The sequence below is a fragment of the Diachasma alloeum genome, unplaced genomic scaffold (genome assembly GCF_001412515.2).
Source record: "Diachasma alloeum isolate Michigan unplaced genomic scaffold, Dall2.0 Dall_scaffold_00201, whole genome shotgun sequence".
Lineage (NCBI taxonomy): Eukaryota > Metazoa > Arthropoda > Insecta > Hymenoptera > Braconidae > Diachasma > Diachasma alloeum.
Genome location: NW_021680366.1, coordinates 1,117,288 through 1,132,335, shown reverse-complemented (window position 1 = coordinate 1,132,335; position 15,048 = coordinate 1,117,288). Strand labels below are relative to the sequence as shown.

Below are 15,048 nucleotides of genomic sequence, written 5' to 3'. Positions count from 1 at the left end.
GTCTTGATATAACTCCTGAGCAGACAACTAGATATTTAGGGTTCCTAGACAAGTCGCCATTTTTCCTAGATTTTAGTGGAAATTTGAATGTAAAATGACTGTTAGCGAGATTCATCGATATTTTTAGAAACTAAATTAATCGGGAGTCATGTCATTTTACGTCACTCAAATTATCAAGAGGTTCAACGGATTCGTGAGGCCTTTCATGAAGTAATTTCCCCACAGCTCTATCTTTCCAGCCACATGTTCGTTTTCCCCGAGTAAATTGTCGCGATCTGACTTTTGGAAATATTCCCTCGCTTTTTTTTACGGTTTTAATCCCATTTTGAGCTAGTTACCGACCCTTGCAAGTTTACTTATTTCGCTGGGATGTATGAGTTATAAAATCTATTCATGTCGGGCCAGATCCCGGTTGATTTATTTTTGCTCAAATATTTAGAGAAGTTTTTGCTTTCCTTTTGGTTTCCGGCACATCCTTCCGTTCCTCGAGGGAACGGATCATGACGACATGACGAGGCATTTATGACGGCTATCACAACAACAATATAACAGTCATTTTAATGTGTAATGTATTTCTAATGTGCAGTTTGAAGCGAAAATCACGATCATTTTTCATCTCTGTAAATGCCCCCATCAAAAAATATATATGGGCCAATTCCATATATTTTCCAAATTTATAAAACATAAAACATATATTTTACATATTTTTTTTATATAAATTGGGCCAATTTAATATATTTTTTCCCACATTTCTCAAAATATAAATTTTCCAGGTGGGTGAAACTATTTTGTTCTATTTATGACCGTCACAAATTAGAAATTAATTATGACCGTCATTATGCATCTATATAGATGTTTTTACAATGATAATCACAAATAATTTGTGACCATCATTAGAAGTTGAAAAATTTGTGCGTCACATGACCGTCATTTTTGGTCACATGACGCGGTCTAAAAAATGACGGTCATGTGACGCACAAATTTTTTGGGATCAGGTCGTTTCGTCTGCCTCTCAAATGCAAAAAAACACGCCGAAAAACTCGTCAATTATGTCTAGAGATGTAAAATTACCGTCATTTTTGAGACCGCGTCATGTGACCAAACATGACGGTCATTTTACATATCTAGACATAATTAACCAGTTTTTCGGCCAATTCACGAACTAATGGCGCCAGCTGGCCACTCACTTATCAATGGATCAGACAAGGATAGCCTGCATCTGACCTCTTTGTTCAACGCCTTGAGTAAATGGACTGTATGACGCCCTGCTGCCATCTGTTTCAGTTTTACAAAAATTCCCTAATAAAATCTCCACACAATCCCGGAACACCGTGAACCCACCAACACTCGCTCCGTGCTTTATCAAGCATATATCGATTTATTTAAGCACGTTGGTGATAAGAGCGTGCGACAGCCGACAGGTGATTGGATCACATCGTTTCGTCTACCTCTCAAATGCACAAATATAGAAGTAATAAATCGCTCAAAAAATTATCGCAAGAATGAAGGAACAGTGCAGATTGGCAACAATAGTAGTGACAGTGGCCCTATTGTTGCAAAAGTCACAATGTTACAGTGTCGAGAGATATTCTCTCCTGATGCCAGATGTCAAGCCCAATATTGTACGTAAATTGCGAGGAGGTGAGTACGAAATCGAAATCCTAAATTTCTACTGATTTTACGATTATTTCGATTCAGCCCGAGTTGTACTTGTGCACACCTGTCAAAATGAACTCGACGTCGAGTTATTATATTGTTGGATTTGAACCCAATGCGACGATGAATACGGCCCACCATATGATTCTTTATGGGTGTAAAAAACCCGGTGCTGCAAAGCCCGTCTGGAACTGCGGAGAAATGTCACAATCCAGTAATGATCTGGACACTGCTGGACCCTGCAGCGATGGGTCTGAGGTACATATATTCTTACGCTACTCCTTCGAATCCTATTTCAATTGTCTATCATCTGGAAGATTGCAAGAAGAAACTGTTTTTTTCGATAACATCGATATTTGTGTGGAGGTTTGAACAATTACGTCACGCTTTTTTGAAATTCCCCTCCCGCCCCTCGCCCCTCTTTCCGCAATAGGCGGTCACAAACGCAAAACCCCCCTGATATATGACGTCACGATATCACGCCCCCCCTCCTAAAAAAATTAAAGGATAAAATAGGAATTGAAAAAAAATCAGGGAATCAAGAAATATGATTAATTCTGCACGTGGACACGACTGCTTTATTTTCCCTGCCTCGGTAGGAAATATACTATTTTTCAGTTGTTCGCTAATCAATGGATGGAATTGAAATTTTTTAAAAAATAAGGTATATTTATATCAGTCGCCGTTAACCCATTACTTCCCGTAAGTCTCGAATAGTTTCGGTGTGAGAGGAGTGGGGGTCCGTCCGAGCATTAGAGCGCCATAAGAGAAGTACGCTGGCGCACGCACGCCACTACAAAACTGCGAAAAGTGGGGTACCGTGAGACGAAGCAAAGGGTTAATTAAAATTTAATTCATCGATTAAATTTTTTTATTTTCGATTTTTTTCGAAAATCGGTTGTACCACGATAACCAAAAAAAGGTCTGAATTGATTGAATGATGGCTTAAAGTATGTATTTGGATGTCCTTTTGACTGAGTTGGAAGATGAAGGTGATAGCAGTAATCGTTATTTTGATTTATTTGAAAATTCGCAAAAATTTTGCATTTTTTGAAAATTAGAATGCCGATCTTATCTTTGAATATCATGCTGCAAATGAATTCAATCATAGCTTAAAGTATCCATTTTAATGCCATTAAGTCGAAGTTAAAAGATGATTACTGGAGCCATATTGGTTGATTTGATTTTTATGGTGATTATTGCAAATTTCAAAATCCCTGCAAATGAGCATTCCGATGGTTTTTTGAAATGTGCTGTTTCAAATTAATTCAAGTATATATAAATAGAATTCGTCTCTTAACAATGCATTATACATGATAGAGGGAAATTATATGTAAAATAACCATTCGGAAGCAAATTGTTATTTTATTATCAAAAATAACTACACTATATGCAATACAAGAGCAATTTCCCACATGTCTTCGTGAATTGATGAGAAAATAAAAATATGAGCGTGACGTCACAACCTGCGCGACCCCCCTCCCGCCTCTCCGCCGCGCATCGTCACAACATTCTCTTGAAGGGGGGGAGGGATCTCCCCCCCCCCTTCATCACGTGACGTTATTGTTGAATGCTCCCCGTGATCCTCTGTTGAGATCTAATGGAAGACTCATCTTCGTGTACACCCTTTTAACTATTATTAACCCTCTGAGATGAATGGGCGTCTTCCCCACTCTTCGCCCTCTCGGAGAGGCGTAGCCTACACAGCGTAGTGGGAGCCGCGAGGTCAGTGTCGGCTCAACAGGGCTTCGAACAGAATAAATCAATAGGGAACTTGCCTGGAGTTTAGTTTTCCCCAATTTCTCCACTCACCCATTCTACATAACCCATAGATAGCTGAACAAAAACGATTATGGAGAAATATTGTCTAGATATTTTATAATAGTTAGGGGAGGGTGTGCCTGTACCGCCCACCTAAGGGGAAATGCCAGTTTTATATTTTATATTTCAACTTGAGTATAAATAACGTATTTGTGAGACTTCTTTAACTATTGAACTCGTTATTCTCGAAGTGTAGACGCCTAATTCTCCTTAGAATCCACAAAATTGATTGAAAATAAAAGAGAGAGCCTATTGAGCGGTACTACCCGCCGTCGGGTAATACCGCTCGGCACGATTCCAATGCCGCTCATAGGGTTTTGCGTGTATCGCTCGCGCCGCAACCTAACCTGTACTCGAGTGCTATCGAGCAACTACGTGGCCGATCCTATGAGCGGTATTACCGGCTCCGCTCGGCGTCAACAAAATTGTTGATAATTATTGACATGAGTGGAGTTTTGAGTTCGAATTGGTCTCAAATTACGCGTGAAAGTACCACGAATCGAATAACCACAGTTTAATATGAGAATTCAGCGTTTGAAACTATCAAAAACCTTAATTAGAAGTCCACAAATTTTACACTGTAAAGACCTCAAAACTTCGCTACGTGTTTTTTCATATTTAAAATGGTAAATAAAGTGAAATTTTTCCGACAATCACATCCTATCATCAAATTCTTCATGATCAGGAACAGAAAGAAATTTTAAAGTTGATGGTTGTGGAGAAAATCGGATGAGCGGTATTACCCGCTGAGCAGTACAGGCATACCCTCCCCTAATTAAAAATCAGGCGCTGTTGAAACCTATTATTTCGGTCATGACGACACAAAGCGGCATAAGTAATGCCGGCAAGCGCTCCATTGGTCAAATGTGAGGAGAGAGAGGGGTTGGCGCCATCCATTGGATAAGGCGCACGTGAAGATTGGGTTGGGTCGGCTCGAGCCCTGCTGCGATTGGTCCAGCGCTCTACCGCCCTTGTGTCGTCATTAACAATTTCAAAGTGTTGGAAATCTTCAGCTTTCAATAATCAATTATTAATTAATGAGCGATATTTATAATGTTTATGCATGAAAAATTAATCATTCAAGGCCGAAACTTGGGATTACAGAATTTAAAAAAATCATGCGAGTGCTCTATTCTCACCGTACGGGGGAACTGTGTTAACTATTAACGAATGGTAGAGTTGAATATGACCAAATGAATATTCGTTAATAGTTAACGAATGGTTCACTTGAATGGTCAAGTCAAACAAGGCTCCTCAAATATACATTCGTTAACTATTAACGAATGAACATTTGGTGGGACCGAATAGACCCTAACCTCCAACCAAAATCCATTCGTTAACAATAACTAATCCGTTCCATCAGTGTGGAATTCAAAGATTGTTCCTGAAAACCACAACTTTTTTCCTATCTCCATAAATTTCCTTGTTAACTGATCGACTGACGCAATAACTTGCTTTCCCTGCATCATCTCCTCAGATTTTGTACGCGTGGGCGAGAGACGCTCCTGACCTAATCCTCCCAGAGGGAGTGGGTTTCAAAGTCGGTGGTGACTCTCCAATAGAATACCTAGTTCTCCAAGTCCACTACGCGCACGTGGATCACTTCAGGGGTGGAAAAACCGATGATTCCGGTATATTTCTGCGGTACACGAGGCAACCAATGAGTAAGCTCGCTGGTGTCTTCGTCCTGGGCACAGCTGGTGGGATACCAGCGTGGAAGGCTGAGAAGATGGAGACAGCTTGCACCCTCAAGGAGAACAAAACTATTCATCCGATCGCTTATCGAACGCACACACATTCTCTCGGGAAAGTTGTCGCGGGATATGTTATCAGAAATAATTCGTGGGTGGAGCTCGGCAAGAGGGATCCATTGACTCCACAGATGTTCTATCCTGTTCACAATAACATGCCCATCACTAAGGGCGACACACTGGCTGCAAGGTGCACAATGCAGAGCAATCGGCCCAGGTGGACGAGCATTGGATCAACTGGTGCAGACGAAATGTGCAATTTTTATTTGATGTATTATGTGGACAGTGGGGAGCCTCTCAACATGAAGTACTGCTTCAGTGAAGGACCACCTGCGTATTACTGGAAGTCTGCTGGTTTTGTTAATATACCTGATATCGAGGCATCATCATTGTAAATTAATTCGTCGGGCTTGTGATAGCACGTAAGAAATTGAAACGAAAAATCTGAGGCTTTTTTTGAAAGTTATATTGAATTGGATTTTGTTGAAATTCTTTCAATAATATTTTACTGAAAAATGTCGATGGATTTTCATTTTTCTTCTGAAATTCTTGGACATGAATTTTGCGAGTTTTTTTCGCTGTATTTTCTTTTGTTTCTCATGATGAAATCACGAAGGAAATAAGTTTCGGATTTCCAGCACTACACGGAGAGAAATTTTTTAGAAAAATTCTAGTGCTAGCACGGGAAAAGAGGCGCAAAGTGACGGCCAGGAAAAATTCCAGTGCCGGCACTAGAAATTTTATCGGGGAAAACGCGAATTTCCCCGCATTTAAACGTGTTTCCCCGCGTTTTCCAACGGTTCGAAGTTTAAATAATTAAATCATTGTAAAATGTCCGGGAAATTGGGGTCAAATGGGGCTAAAATGAAAGCTCTGGTGTTCCACTATAAAAGTAGAAAACCATTTCACTTGAGAAAAAATAACTAAAGTGCTTGAATATTCTGAAGTACCAGGGTTCTTGATTTTAGTGAAAATTACTGAGAACTGGAACTTTTTCTCGGATTCTCAGCCGACATAAAATCGTAATGTAGTTACTTTTTACGTCACAAACCAACTAATAATTTTCAATCAATTTAAATTATTACATTATCAATCAGTAATCGTCAGTAAAGAATGACGATTACTCAGATAATATACAATAAGTTTTTTTAATTTACCATTGATCCGTTACTTTCAATTTAAAATTTTGCAAATGTTGCACTCTTTTAAAAATTGGGATTGAACGGACATAATTCATTTTGTTGGAGCACTTTTCTACCGAAATGTAAGTTTCCTTGATTCTTTTCCTGGCGATGTTGAGGGTCTCGAGTTTTAAGGTGACGATACCGTTTTCGGGACTAAATAAAAACTACCTACTTGGGGTTTTTGTAGTATTAAGGATAATTTATGGAGTGTTGAAAGTAATTTTGGAAATTTAGAAAAAGCTCATGAGGATTATTCTGCAAATATCTTGGGAAATTACGTCAGAATGTTTCCACAGGACATGAATTCATACGCACACAGCATTCTGTGATGAGTACTGTTCTGAGCTCCCTCCTTGCCGAGGTATTTACAGAATAATCAAGAGCACTTACTTTGAAGTTGTCTACACTGTTAAAAAAATTTGGCTGAATTTTCCGGAAAAAAACCTTCAATTCGATGTAAGAGAAGAAAGTCAATGGAATTTCATGTTTCTCTGAAAATTCCAGTAAAGTCTAATTTTTTTAGCGGCAGGAAGACGGAAATTCCACCATTTGCATGAATTTTCAAGTGAAAATGAATATTCACTGTCAAAATCTCTTGAATTTTGAGAGAATTCCGTTAAAATTCTTAGAACTCCCGGAATCTTTGAAGGAAATTGCCTGAACATTCAGATGAACCATGAATTCAAGGAGAGATTTCTCTGAATTATTCTGATTTTGAATTAATTAATTTTTCCTGATGAATTAAACTGGAATTTACAGTTCCCACGATTTTTTCCGAGAAGTGATGAATTCTCACTGACAAAATTCCTTGAAATTTCAGTGGAAATGTTAGTTGTTAGAAATTACAAAGACTTTTATAGAAAATTTCAGTGAGAAATTTTTAACAGTGTAGTTCTCTACTGCATCACTGAATTGCAGTCAATGGCGTAATTTATTTTCAACAATTTTGAACTGATGGTAGATTAGGAAATGGTCGATACCAATGCTGAATCAATTCCCTGCGGGGGAAAGGGATTACCTAATGCTCGAAAGAATGAATATTTCATCTATAACGAAACATATTTTCTTTTCTATTGAAGTATGAAAATATAAAATTTCACCAATACATTTTGTCACCACCGCTACCCACGATCTCTCTTAATTATTTATACAATTCTTACATTACAAATGGGAGCAAACATTAGTTTGATAATAAATATTTTCTGTTCACTCGTGAATTAATATTTCTTTTTATCTGTTTTTTCGATGAAAACATCTGGTTTCGAGGATTCCCCGTCCAATTCTTTACTGAAGAATTAATATTTTTGTTTCACAATATAAAAACGAATTATTATTTTTATTTTACGCATATCGCGATTGATTACAGGGAAATATGTAATTTTATACACGAATCTCTTCGTTTTTTTGTCTCATCTGGAAAGACAAATAATTTAGACGCTAGTCAGTATTGGGTGTCACCACATCCCTCTGTAATAATTTTAATTTTATCGAGATATATTTATTTCCCCTGTGTATTCCGTCAAACTTAATTTATTCGATTAATCAATTCCTCGTCGGTTCTATCATTTCTCATCAATGACAGAGTGGGGATTTGATTTTGGTGCTCTCAAATAATATCACATCTCCCACTCAAAAGTGGTTATCAATGTTGGCCAATTGTATATTCATGAAAATCTCTGATGTGTGTGCATAACTACTCCACAAGTACTTGAAGGTGAGAGATTATCACTCCGTGTACCTATGGATATAGAGCAAGACGTATTTTTCTCTGCTGTACATGAAAATGAAATATATATGTATAAATAAAGATTACTTATATATGAAACTTCCTGAATGCTTCCTGAATCCTTCGTTGTGTTGAATTTCCATCCTTTGGGTAAAAATACTTCTAAAAACGATTTTTCTATACAGTTTCTATTTTTTTCATTATGGACATGTATGAAAAACATCAATAAACTCAGTGAATTAGCTAGAAAACTCTATTTGAATTCTATTAGAATTCTAGGGAATTTTCGTCAAAATTCCATTTGTTTTTGGTAGGAAACAGTCAATAGATTTTGATTTTTCTATATGAATATTTTCTTGGAATTGTTTCTTGTTGTGACAGCCGTCATAAACACTTCATCATGTGACCGTCATATTACGGATCATGTGACGCATTTGGATCTTCAGCCGTACTCGGCATGACTTGAAGTCCCACTGTAAATAGTCCCAAAGTTAAACCCGACCCACTTACCAACTACATAGATCTCAAAGCAGTGCCGAGAAATACTTGAGATTTTCTGAACTATTCATCCGATCACACCGTGTATATCCTCCACAACATTGAATGGAAAAAAAAACCGGTTCCACACGTCTCTCCGTACTTAAATTCTCACGTTAACGTTAGTGTAAATAGTCGTTGAGCATTTCATACCGATTTACTGGTGTATTCACGCAGTCGTTTGAATTTCAAACCGGGTGAGCAATGGGCGCTGGGTAATAAATCTCGTGTTGGTGTTGATGACTCTGAGCTCTTGCACTTGAAGAGTGAAATTCTTGGAAAAGTCTAATTTTTTTAATTCCAAAAAATGCAAAACACACCGAGACATGACGCATTTGAATCAAATAAAACTGTTCATTTGAAATTTTCTATTCATTACAACAATATGCAAATGAAAATGAGTTGATTACACGAAATGAATAATTTATTAATTCGAAATGGATCTTCTATTAACATCAGAATGAACGAGTTGCTTTATTCAAATAAAGCATTATTACATGTTAATTAATTTGTTATCTTATTTTTATTTAGATTAATGGAATATTTATTCATATTTGAAAAACTATTCATTTGATGTGAATAATAATGCACAGAAAAATCAATATTACAAGCTATTTGAATAAACCCGTTCATTTGATTCTAATAAAGGTGAATGTCAGTTAAATCTAGTCATACAATGCAAAGGATTTTCCAATTTTCCTCATTTCAAAGACTAAAAAATTTAGAAATACTCTGAAAAATTAAATTTTTTGACGCAACAGTAGAAAACGATAACACAATTTACAGCATCGTGGGTCCCATTTAAATTATTCGGTTAAAGAGAACATATTTATTTAGGACACATGTTCTCCTAAAAAAATAGTGTTAGTCCCTTTTTTGGAATATATTTGAATATATATGTTCTCCTCTCTCAAAGATGCATTTGTTTATATTCGAAAAACCATTCAATTGATGTGAATAAATGTTGAAGATTAGTTAAATCGAGTCATACAATGCAAAGGATTTTGCAGTTTTCTTCTTTTCTAGAACTAAAAAATTGAGGGATATTAAAAAAACAAATGATTGTTTATTGTAACGGTAGAAAATGATGACACACTACATGGCATCACGAGTCATGTTAAGATTATTTAAAAAATGTATTCACAATTACTTTCAAGCAATCATAATATCACAAAAAAATTGAATTAGACGATTTTCGTCATCTTCCGAGGGACCAACAATCAATGAAATCAATGAAAGAAGCATCAGTGGAACCAATTGAAAGCATATCCCAGTTGAAAGTAAAATTGGGTTACAAGTGATACACGTGGGAGAATGAATTGCGTCGACTCATTAGCCACCAACGAGTGGGAATGAGAAAAAAATCTCCAATTTGCCCGCTGGCTAGTTTATGATTAAATAAGCTATAACGAATGGTGGATAGGCCAATGCTGGCGATAAATGCAGCATTCTGACAGTGTATTTGCGCCTCGAGTAAAACGATAAACGACGCAGACGACTCGAAAGTGAGACCTCGATCACGTTCCACGGTCAACTCTCACAGGGCTTAGGGGCTTGGCCTAAAACTTGAATCGGCACTATCGTCACCTCGTGATTATCCGTATATAGATTTGTATCATTTGTAATTCAATGGGTAACAAGTTTTTCTCACTTGTGTGTGACCAATGCAGATATGAATTATGAATTGTTTTGATTAAGTGTTGGGGTGCAAAAGGTAATATTAGTTCCCAGGGGTCATCAATCATGGAATTGAATGGGAGAAATCATTGGGAGATGAAAATTATACTGATTATTTTTCCCAATCGGATTTCGACCAATCAGAGCGCAGTGTTTGAGGCCACTCGACAGTTTTATTTCGGATATTTCCGCCTAGCTTCTGAATATTTCGCAGTTTTTCTTCATTTTTTTACCTGATTATTTTTCCAACCCAAATATCCGGCAATATAATTGGCCCATTCGACATCACGTGGTACAAGCTACAGGGTTTTCAACTGATAATTTTTTGATAATTTTCTCTGGTAGTTGCTATATAAAAAATAAAACATCATGCAGTCGAATTAACCTCTCGTCAAACTGATTGATTGCATTCAATTGTGGTAATCCGAGGATTTTTATTCGAAATGAGTGTTAATGATACAATTTTCATTTCTCAATTGTGAGTTTCGTCTCATGGTCCAATTATATTGCCCGACATTTGGATTGGAAAAATAATCCCCCGAATACCAGACGAGCTTCAAAATTAATCGGGCATTTTCCTCAAGGTTCCCTGCATACAAACGAAGTCGTCAAGTTTTTCAGGAAAAATCACTCGTGTTTCGCACTCGTGATTTTTTAACCTGAAAAACTTGACTCCTTCATTTGTTTGCAACGAACCTATCGGAAAATACCCGATAATTTTGAAGCTCTTGTGGTATTACAAGTGAATATTTCGCAGGAGCTCTTCATTTTTTCGGCTCATTTCAGATAGAATCTTATATTTGAGTTTATGAAAATCGGGTTATTCTATTAACATAATTTGTTCAAGTCTTCCACAATTCACCACCTGATGTGGTCCACTGCACTCTGCATGGCGAAAAATCCGATTAGAAAAAAAAATCCGACAAATACCCCCCGAGATTCAAAATTAATCGGGTATTTCCCTCAAGCTCCCCTGCAAACAAACCATCGTGCCAAGTTTTGCAGAAAAATCCGTCGCGCAAGCGCTCGGGACTTTTTAACTGGCAAAACTTGACACTCTCATTTGTTTTGCAACGAAGCCACCGGGAAATATTCCGATAATTTTAAACGTCTCGGGGTATTATGACTGAATATTCAATGAAATTTGATTTCTCAGGGTCATACGACAATGAAAATGACTAAAGATCGTGAAAATTCAAGCAACTTTTCTTTTGAATTTTCAAGCTGTTGAAAATTCAACTGAATGTATTGCACGGAGAGAAATATTCAATAAAAATTACGTAGGGGACGGTGGGGCAAAATGAAACACGGGGCAAAATGAAACAGCAAGAAAATCTTGTGATCTAAGGGAGATAGGACGATTTTCATGAAAACCTTTTTTGTAGAGAATTTTACAAGCTACAAAAAAGGTCCTCTTCAAAAATGTCCTATCTCCTTTAGATGACGAGATTTTCCCACTGTTTCATTTTGCCCCGTGTTTCATTTTGCCCCATGCTCCCCTATCTTTTCCGTAATTCCGGAGCGAAATGTGGTTGTAGGAAATTTTACGGAACTGTCACGGAATTTTTCCGGAGCGTTCCGTAATTTTTATCTGAATCTCCTGTGAAAAATTACGATACCGTCACTTAAATTTTCTGAGTCGATTCCGTAATCGGTGAGTGAATTGAGAGTTCCGTAATTTTCACTGAATATTTCTCTCCGCGTGCTTAATTTTCACGATAGGTTTGAAAATCCAAATTGCCCTTGAAAATTCAATGATCATTCATCATGAAAAACTTAATTTTATTGAATTTCCACGATGAATCCGGAATTACATGAGCAATTTAGATTGAAATTGGATTCAAGCTCAGAATATTGAGAATTCAACCGCATCTGTTACTTAAATTTCAAAAAAATTTAACAGTGTATCATCAATCCCCGGAAAAATTCGCATGTTTTGTCATCTCCAATCTCTTAATTTTTATCGCCACCAATAAGTCCGAAGTGAAATGACAGATCGACCACACGTGCACAGGGTGAGAGGTGATACGTGATTGGTCAATGAGCCAGCTGTAGCTTCACCCAGTGCCGAAGAAAACACGAGAAAAAGCGAGGAAGCGCCTGGGCAGACGTGCCGGCCGGCCGGCAGCCACTCGACCAGACTACCGATCGCTCAGTGTTTCGCTGAGCTTTGAGCCATACGGTACAAGTTCAATCTCCGATCGCGCAACAAAATTTTATCAGTTTCGACAGGAAAGATGACCGTGCGGGACGAACGCCTGTCATCCGTCAATCACTGAGACATTCGAGTTTTCGTGTCGTTCTTCGCTATTTCAACGATTTTTCGGACGTTCGCGAGTGCCTTTGGGCTTTCACTACTCAGGTTTGTTGATTGAAACTATATGAATGACTTCTTTATATAATGACGATTTTACACTTTATCGCCTCCTGCGCGGGTAAATTCCCATGAAGAATTTAAACAGCTTGTGGGCCCTTGAAAAATATTGTAAAAAATCGAAAAAAATTCACAGAGTTTCTTCAGGAGATGGACAATCGGATTCAGGTTCAGGGGAAGTAAAATTACGAATAACTTCTTCCGGTGTCAGCGTAAACTTTCTTCGTGTTATGGGCGCACATTAATTTGAGGAAATTAGTGGGGTTTTTAAGTGGATACGAGTTGTTCATGCTGTGCTTTCGTCAATTGCTTTGATTTTTCCAGTAAATTTTAAGTGTATACTCAAAATTATGAATGCAATACTATTGACAAAATTTGAAATTTCATGTACAGTTGACTAGTAATTTCAGGGGTGACATGGAATTCGATTTAAAAGGAAAAAATAATCATGAAATTTGAGATTTCACTGAGAATTGAACGAAATTCTAAATATTTGAGCAGGAAAAAAATGAGAATTCTCTAAATTAAGGAGTTTTGAAGCAAAACATCAATATTCAGAATCAAATAAATCCAAATATTCAGAATCCAATAAAGCCAAATTTTAAATTCACTCAAAAATCAAGAAGATATTTACCCCAATTTTACTAATTTCCATTCATTTTCTTGGAGACTGATTTTAAGAAATGTGCTCTCTAAAAAAATTTTCTTGGGCCCTTTTTTTATACTGAAGTGAGATACTGGAAACATTGTTAGCAAAAAATTGAAATTTCATGTGCAGTTGACTAGTAATTTTCAGGGGTGACATGAAATGCAATTTAAAAGGAAACAAAAATTATGAAATTTGAGATTTCACTGGGAATTAAACGAAATTCGAAATATTTGAGCAGCAGAAAGAAGAGAATTCGATAAATTTATGAGTTTTGAACCATAACACGGATATTCGGAATCAAATAACGCCGAATTTTCAATTAACTGAAAAATCAAAAAGGTATTTACCGCAATTTTACTAATTTCCATTCATTTTCTTGGAATGATTGAACTAAAACTTAAAGTTTTTATTGACTTTTCCATAAATTTGCCAAAAGCTTTGCAAACAAAATTTTGCAATTTTCCTGAAATTAAAAATAGCTCAATACTTCACTATTCAATTCTATTGAACTTCTTTCGAATGTTTAAAATTATTTCTAGTACTATCATTATAAAGAGATATTGGAGAACGAGTTGATATTACTTAGAGACTATTTTTTAGACAAGATCTTTTCTTTGAAAAAACCTTTAATAAAGCGAGGTCTTAATAATCATTTTGTCATTCTTCTGAGGATCAGACCTATTATTATTTGACTTATCAATTTCTATTTATTTCTCCATAAAATTAAGCATTTTCGATGACAAAATCATTGAAATTCAACAGCGTTACAAACAGAATTTTGCATTTTTCCGGGAAGAAAAAGATGATTTAGAATAAAGCGAGACGTAAAAAACGGTCGTAATAACAATGTTGTCATTTTGCTGAGAATCAGACCTATTTATTAGTTCACTCATCAATTTCCATTGATTTCCCCATAAAATGATAAATTATCAATGAAAAAATTCATTCACAAAATTCATATAATGTGTTAGAAATTACCAATAGTGTTGCCAAAAAATATTACAGTTTTCCTGAAATTAAAAATAACTTATTACTTCACAATTCAATTCTGTTGAACTTCTTTCAAATGTTTAAAATTATTAACAGTTCATTTTACTTCGACACCATTTTTTGGAAAAGATCTGTTCTTTAAAAACTCATTTTGACAAATTCTTTAAAATAAAGCGACTTCGAAAAAAGGTCTCAATAAGAATTTTGTCATTTTCCTGAGGGCTAGACCTATTAATTCTTCTACTCAACAATTCTGTTACACTTATTGTCACTTCAATACCCAAAATATGCAGCAGAGACAATTCTTTTTTTTTCTTTTGCTGAATCTAAAAGACAAATCCCATTTTGTTGTAAAAAATGACTTCCAAGTTGAATGATAAAAATTGTTAATTCAGTCATGCTCCTGTCACCCATGCATCGATCCGGTTTTCTCAACTGCGATCCACTTTTTCGGGATGAACTCCCCAACGATAGTGAAACTCTGTAATCTACAGGATTTAATTAATCGGCACACATACTCGCTCCCATTACTCAAATTATTATCATTCCAGTAAAAATCGCATGACAATATCATTCCAATTGAAAATTACAAGAAATCATTTCGAGTCAGATCACGCGTGTAACACTATTACTTGACACTTGTAAAGAGAGAGAGAGAGAGAGAGAGAGAGAGAGAGAGAGAG

General features: G+C 36.4%; 1 protein-coding gene across 1 annotated transcript; it reads left to right on the top strand.

Moving 5' to 3' along the window:
• The first annotated feature begins 1,381 nt into the window (after positions 1-1,381).
• Positions 1,382-5,706, top strand: LOC107035829 (peptidylglycine alpha-hydroxylating monooxygenase). Its single transcript, XM_015253424.2, has 3 exons — positions 1,382-1,622; positions 1,699-1,914; positions 4,955-5,706. Exons 1-3 carry the CDS (start codon positions 1,503-1,505, stop codon positions 5,621-5,623), a joined length of 1,005 nt encoding a protein of 334 aa, XP_015108910.1. The 5' UTR covers positions 1,382-1,502; the 3' UTR covers positions 5,624-5,706.
• Positions 5,707-15,048: the final 9,342 nt, after the last annotated feature.

Coding starts and splice junctions, on each gene's coding strand:
- LOC107035829 (XM_015253424.2), top strand. CDS start 1,503: ATGAAGGAACAGTGCAGATTGGCAACAATAGTAGTGACAGTGGCCCTA. Junction 1,623..1,698: donor CAGATGTCAAGCCCAATATT/GTACGTAAATTG, acceptor ATTTCGATTCAG/CCCGAGTTGTACTTGTGCAC. Junction 1,915..4,954: donor CCTGCAGCGATGGGTCTGAG/GTACATATATTC, acceptor TCATCTCCTCAG/ATTTTGTACGCGTGGGCGAG.